Genomic DNA, 6,581 nt, shown 5'->3' with positions numbered 1-6,581 from the left:
CAATGCTGATGTGGCATCAATTTATGCCAAGTGGCAACAATAGGGCTCTACTTTTGCCACCTAGCAGCCACAACATCTTTCTTGCCACGTGGCAAAAGTGAGCTTTCTTTCCACGTGGCAATTGTGAACCTTTTTTTTTCCCGCCAAGCTGGCAGCAACTCTTTTCCACCACGTGGCAATGTCAGCTTCCACCAAGCAGGAACTGCCACCTCATTCTCCTCGTGGAAAATGTGTGCGTGGCGATGAGTGACGCCAACGTGGCATATGCCGGGGGAGCCCCTGCCACGTGGCTATGGATGATGCCGGGGAGCAAGGTCAAACTTCTTCACAGCCTTTCTCCAAACATGGGAGAGAGTAGCATCCCAATGCTTCTTCAATGGAGCCATAGCTTCCTTGACAGCATTCCCTGTTACTTCTTTCATTATCCCTTTAGATGTCCCTCCTCCTCCTTCTCTAGTTCTTATATCTTTTTCTTCTACATTTGTAAGAATGCCATGCTTCAAGTTAACTTGGTCTAATGCTTGTGACTGGCATGGCATTGATGCTTCATCCTCCTGCTTTTGTAGGATCTCAGCAGCTATCAAGTGTGGGGAGCTGCCTATCAAGTGTTGTTTCTCTTGCTGCTGAGGCTTTAATTGTCCTCCACTAGATTCCACTTGACTTTCCAAAGTCTTTGATGCTAAAGCTGATGCTGATGCCCTGCCAGATTCTAGATGAGCTTCTGGAGTCAGTGATGGTGGTGGTGATGCCAATGATGATGATGATGATGATGATGATGCTAATGATGATGGTGATGACAGATTACAGTCCAGGGGACCTTGAGAAAAAGAAGGCTCTTTGAGAAGAAGAGACCCATTATAGTGCACAGGAGATTGAGATGAAGAACAAGAAGACTCATCATCATGGAGAAGATGTCTTGCCCTCAACCTCTCCGTTGAGGAAGATTTTGATGACGGAGAGCCTTTGCAATCCATAGGACCATGCGATGAAGAAGAAGATGATGATGATGCCGATGCTGACAACGATGATGAATTCTCAAGGATATCCCTCAATGTAGGAAGAAGTTCTTCACTCTTCTGTGGCAACTTAAGGCTCAACTCTCTCTCTCTTCCACCTCTCATAGCTGGCACTACCTCCATCTCCAAGAAAGCTTTTGTAGTGTCTTCTTTGACAGCTTCTTGCTTATGGTCGCCACTGTTAACTTTCGCCCCAGAAAAGCTGAATATGAGACTTATATCCTTAATGTCAGATGAAACTTTTGATTTTTGCAGTAAGGTGAGGCCAGTTGAACCATTTACAGATGCAAATCGTTTCAATGATTGACTACTTGAAGGTTTTCGTCGCCAAGGGCTCAAATTATGCTTCTCATAGGTCCTATCATCAGGATTTCCAACATTCCCTTTCTTTACCATGAACAGATTATGATCCTCTTCTTCTTCTGCCTTGCCATGTTTAAGGTTCAATTTCTTCAGAATTCCACCAAGCATACTAGTACTTGCAATGATCTTTTCAGCTCCTGAAACATTACTCTCAGTCACATGAGTATGATGAGCTTTATTTGGGACACTGATTCCCATATTTACAGTAGTTTCATTATCTTCATCTTTATCGTCTTCAATGACATCTACCATGTATACCTTCCCTTTTACTTCCTTCCCCTGTTTCAATTTCAGCTTCTTCAGAAATCCACCAAGCATACCTGAACTTGTAGTGATATCTTCAGCTTCTGAGACATTTTTTTCAGCCACATGGTCAGGATCCGCAACAAGGGTTTCCATATTTCCCCTGGTTTTTGTAATGGATTCTACTTCTAACTCTTTGGGACAGTGTCTATCTTCTTTATATACAATGGTTTCCACATTTATGCTGATTTCTGTGGTGGGTTCTTGTAATTGTAATTCTTTGGGAGAGTCTTCATCTTTTTCATCTTCTACATCATCAACATTATCTACCGTATTAACCCTGACCTTCCCTTTCATTTCCTGTACTTCTTGATCCCATTTTAAATCATCTACTTGTTCAATATTTCCTGTTCCCCCATCTTCCACAGCATTGTCTTCCAACACTATTCGCTTCATTTCACTGCTTCGCGTGGAAGCCATTGATGAATGGAACTCATTTAGCATCTCAAAAGCTGATTCATTCTGATCCCTTCCATTATCATCAAGTGTCTGGATTACGGCTTCAACCCCTCTAAGGAGGCTAGTAGATACATGTATTTCTTGATCATGCAGAAATTCTTCTGAAGAGTTGTATTCTTCCTCAGATGATGCAGGGATTTCCATCCCTTCGTTTAAATCAGAGATACTTTGGAGGGACACTTCCAGAGTGACAGTCTCTTTCAGTGTCTCATTGTGAAGTATGTCATGCGGCTTGTACATTTTATTGCTTTTATGGTTTATCTCTTTGTTTGCAATAGTTGTCGAGCAGATTTCCATATCTATTTGAGTTTCATTGACAGTGTTTTTTATGATCTCTGGTCTCATTATGCACTCGAGACTTTCCCTTTCCTTGACCCCTTTCACAAACTCCGTCTCTGCACCATCACGGTTTGCTTTCCAAGACTCTAACTTAGCACGTAATGCATTGCAAGCAGCTTGGTTCAATCTGGCTGCTTCTTTGTATGCATCACACCTGGCATTTAAAAATTTCAGGTAAAGATCAAAACTTTGATTGATAATGTGTAGATCAACACTCATAAAATATTGATCAAAAATTTGTAGATTAAAAAATGAAAGGATTAGAAAGGATAGATTTTCACGAACAAGTGTAAATTTCTGGGAAACATACTCATGCATTGTGTCTCGAATCATCCTGTCAAGGCATAGCTTATACTCAGCTTGTGTCTCCGACCATTTCCTTTCCTTTTCAACACGTTTCTTTTCATTTGCGAGCGTCTTCTCCAGCTCCTCAAGAAGGCACCTCTCCTTCTCATTCTCAATATTCAAATGCTTGAGTTGACCTACCAATAGAGCAATCTGGTCTTCGTTTTGCTTTCTTTCTGTCTCTTTGGTTTGTTTGATCCTTTCTTCCTTTTGTATGGCCATAGTAACTGAAAGGACACTATCTGTTGCTCCCTCTTTGTTCTCCTTATCCAGCTTCCATTCTCCTTTCATTTGTCGGTACTGGAACATTCCCATCAAGATTCCATTAGGCACAAACTTCTATCAAGTGATAGGGACAAACTTCTATCAACAAACTCGCCTCATCTTTAACTTGTACAGTTGAGCTTAGCTCATCATTAATAACAATCTTACCTTATCTTTAATTTGAACAGTTGATCTATTCACGAGCATAGGCTCAGACTCTTTGATGTCTTTCCAGTTCCCAGGACCAAACATTTGCACTGACCTTCTTAAAGCCTCTTCTTCATCCAGAGTCCAACGTCTCCGTGCTGGCGTAGTACCTGAGCAAGGGCATTCAAAATAAAGTTATATAGCAACACATGTTCTCTTTTATTGTATACCTATACGACACTACTTCTTACTCATTATTTGTCTTATCTGGTGATTACTGGATACCTACAGGACGGTACTTGTACTTCTCAAGTGTCATAGTAGACATTGGAAGTATCTATGTGTGCATGACAGAGGTAAACTTAGCCTAAAGAAACCAAATACAACCTGGCACACATCTTACCTATGTTTACAATTTGGGAAGGTTGTTTTGTTGCTTTGTTGTGATTCAGGACCCTTAGAGTGTCATCTAGTGTTTTCCGGACTTTCACAATGGCAGCAACAGCAAGTCCCACCTGATTCTTCTTTTCATGGAAATCTTGGGGCCAAGAATGACCCTTGACAATGTCCTCATTTTCTCCAGCTTGGAAAAATAGGGAAAATGCTCTTTGCCTAAAGTGAAACCAAGCCATATAAATCACAAATTATTGCTTATGTATACATTGCATATATTGCAAATAGTCTAGATATGACGTAAATCAATGAATTACACATAAATTTTCAATCCCTCACATCTTACAACTCATTGTTTGTAGTTCAAGTATTTATTGCATACATTATAAAAATGTCTAGCCATGAAGTGAATCAATCATCAATTTTAAACCCCTCACAATTATAAACTCCATTGTTATAATAAAGTGAAACAAAAAATTCCACATTAGTTGTCACAATTATTCATGATACTACAGTCATTAACTCATTGTTCCCTCACCTAAAATCTGCATTTTTCGATGAGAACACAGACAGAAACTGGCTAACTGAAATGCCGATTTGAAGATCACACCGAGGCACCAGAAACTCTAGCTTTGTTCCTTTTCCCTCACGTGCTTGCCACTGCAATATACGAAGGTTGCTCACAACAGTTTTTCCTCCTCCTGTTGATTCACTATCATAATCAGTGAGGTTGCAAATTTCGTTGAAACACTAGATTATTATCCTCCAGCATGAATAACAGTTGTCTTATCATATTGATGTTACAATGACAAAATCATTGGGTTTAGACAAATCCAAATACTACATTCTGCTAGCATGAACAATGTATCTAATATTTGTTTTTTACTTTTATCTAGCATATAACGGGTCAAAAATATAAATTCTAATCATTCCTACTTTGGCTTAATGGAAAGTGGTCGTTAATCTCCCAAGAAACTAGAGAACAGAGGTCCCTAGATCATTCCACCACAATATGAAGAATATATTTTAGAATTTTTCTTTCTTTTGTCTATTATATGAAATGCCAAAACCCTAAGTCCTAGTCATTCCTATTCTATATTTTACTTGATTGACTAGGATTTAGCGTTTTAGGGGTTTAAGATGTCCAAAGCCTTGAGCGTAACACAAACCAAAGTCTTTCCAATCCTGTAACCTATTTGAAATATTTAGATTAGGACTCTCTACTGTATAACCAAGAAAAACCCTGCACACCATAAGTAAGCACTAAGACTATGCATAAGCTCAAAACAGTGAACGTGATTCATTCCAATGTTGTGATCTTAGGTGAATCCTAATTCTGAATCATACTTACTTGAATAAGGAAACCAATGATCAACCTCCCAAGCAAGTGGAGAACCAGGGTCCGCATGCCAATAAACAACATTCCCATACACATCTACTCGAAATTTAACAGGATCAAACCCAGCATTCCTACATTCAAAAACTTCTTATATCTTATTCTTGGCAACATAATGATCAGACAAAGTATGCAATATCTTTGGGAAATTTGACAAACCCTAAGTGATCTAGCTCTTGCCACAAGATTCCTGCATGTTGTCTTGCATTTGGAGGGTCTCTCTCCTTGTTATCATCATGAGGAAATAGACTATCAAACGCACTGAGTTTACTCATCTGATCCAGAAACACAAAAAAGTTTTATACTATCAATAAGATATAACCTTAACTGTGGGTTGACAAAAAAGAAGGAATTTGTGATTCATGCACATGAGTTAAAACTAATCTAATTTTAAATGAATTAAAATAATTAACGACTGTAAAACGTCCTTAGAATAAGATTTATCCTCTCAAGCAAAGTCTGAGAATCTCTAAAGATACATTGGAAACAATGTCGTCTATCACATTCCGACCATGATGGGTTGTCCTCAAATTAGTCATTAAAATTGTTTGAAAGATATCTACTAAGAAATATGTGTGTGATATTAAACCATAATTCAATAATCACATTAGAGAGATAGATGCCTTGCCCTTAATAATGGGGCTGAGTTGACCTTAACTAATGAAATGAAAAAACCTTAACTAAAGAAGCTTCCATTATATAAGCATATATATGGGATCAGACCCTTTTCTTCCTTCTTGAAATTTTATGCATGACATCAGACATAAATATACAGAATTAAATTTTAACAATTAAAACATATAGAATATGCATATACTTGTCTATATATGTATCAGATAGGTCGAACCTCTCATTTTCTTTTTCTTCTTTTTCTTCTTCTTGAAATCTAGGTTTAAGGTCAAACCTAAAAATCTATAAACTTCTAAAATAGAACTAAGGTTTTTCTTCTTCTTGAAATCTACGAATGATATCAAGGCTGAGGACCTATGAACTCAAAATTTAACAACGCAAACAAAAACATATGTATATATAAGCATGAAAGATTCAAACCTCAGCTTCGTCGTCGTCGTCATCGCCATCGTCATCTTGAAATCTACCTTCTCTGTTGTGGGCCCGGTTGCAGAGCTTTCCATATCCTCGAGGGAAACCTAACTCACAATCCACCATAGCTCTCTCCCTCACCTCTCTCTCTCTCTCTCTCTCTCTCTCTCTCTCTCTCTCTCTCTCTCTCTCTCTCTCTCTCTCCTAAACCCTAATCCCTAAACCCTAAACCCTCTCTCTGTGTGTGTGTGTGTGTGTGTGTGTGTGTGTGTGTGTGTGTGTGTGTGTGTGTGTGTGTGTGTGTGTGTCTGTCTCTCTCTCTCTCTCTCTTCGGTTCAAATTTCAAACAGCTATATTTCATGTTTCTTGTAACAGAGGAAATCATGTCACAAAAATGACCCTCCTTTTTAAGAGTATTTATGAAAATGGCCAAAACCCATTCTCTTTCTTCACTACTCAGGCCCTAAGTGTGGTGTTATTTTCTTTCTGATGTGTAAATCTACCAGATCTACCCT

The 6,581-nt window shown here is 38.7% G+C and overlaps 1 protein-coding gene across 1 annotated transcript; it reads right to left on the bottom strand.

Annotated features, from left to right (window-relative positions):
• Positions 1 to 241: 241 nt before the first annotated feature.
• On the bottom strand, positions 242 to 6,260 carry LOC147862385 (uncharacterized). Its single transcript, XM_087322390.1, has 8 exons — positions 6,076 to 6,260; positions 5,185 to 5,300; positions 4,981 to 5,099; positions 4,168 to 4,330; positions 3,640 to 3,848; positions 3,258 to 3,406; positions 2,791 to 3,125; positions 242 to 2,634 (listed from the first exon to the last, which is right to left on the bottom strand). Exons 1-8 carry the CDS (start codon positions 6,190 to 6,192, stop codon positions 291 to 293), a joined length of 3,552 nt encoding a protein of 1,183 aa, XP_087178516.1. The 5' UTR covers positions 6,193 to 6,260; the 3' UTR covers positions 242 to 290.
• Positions 6,261 to 6,581: the final 321 nt, after the last annotated feature.

The sequence above is a fragment of the Azolla caroliniana genome, unplaced genomic scaffold (genome assembly GCF_043228905.1).
Source record: "Azolla caroliniana isolate FFs.n. ecotype wild unplaced genomic scaffold, voAzoCaro1.0.p SCAF_7, whole genome shotgun sequence".
Classification (NCBI taxonomy): Eukaryota; Viridiplantae; Streptophyta; class Polypodiopsida; order Salviniales; family Salviniaceae; genus Azolla; species Azolla caroliniana.
This window is presented reverse-complemented; position numbering and strand designations above follow the sequence as displayed.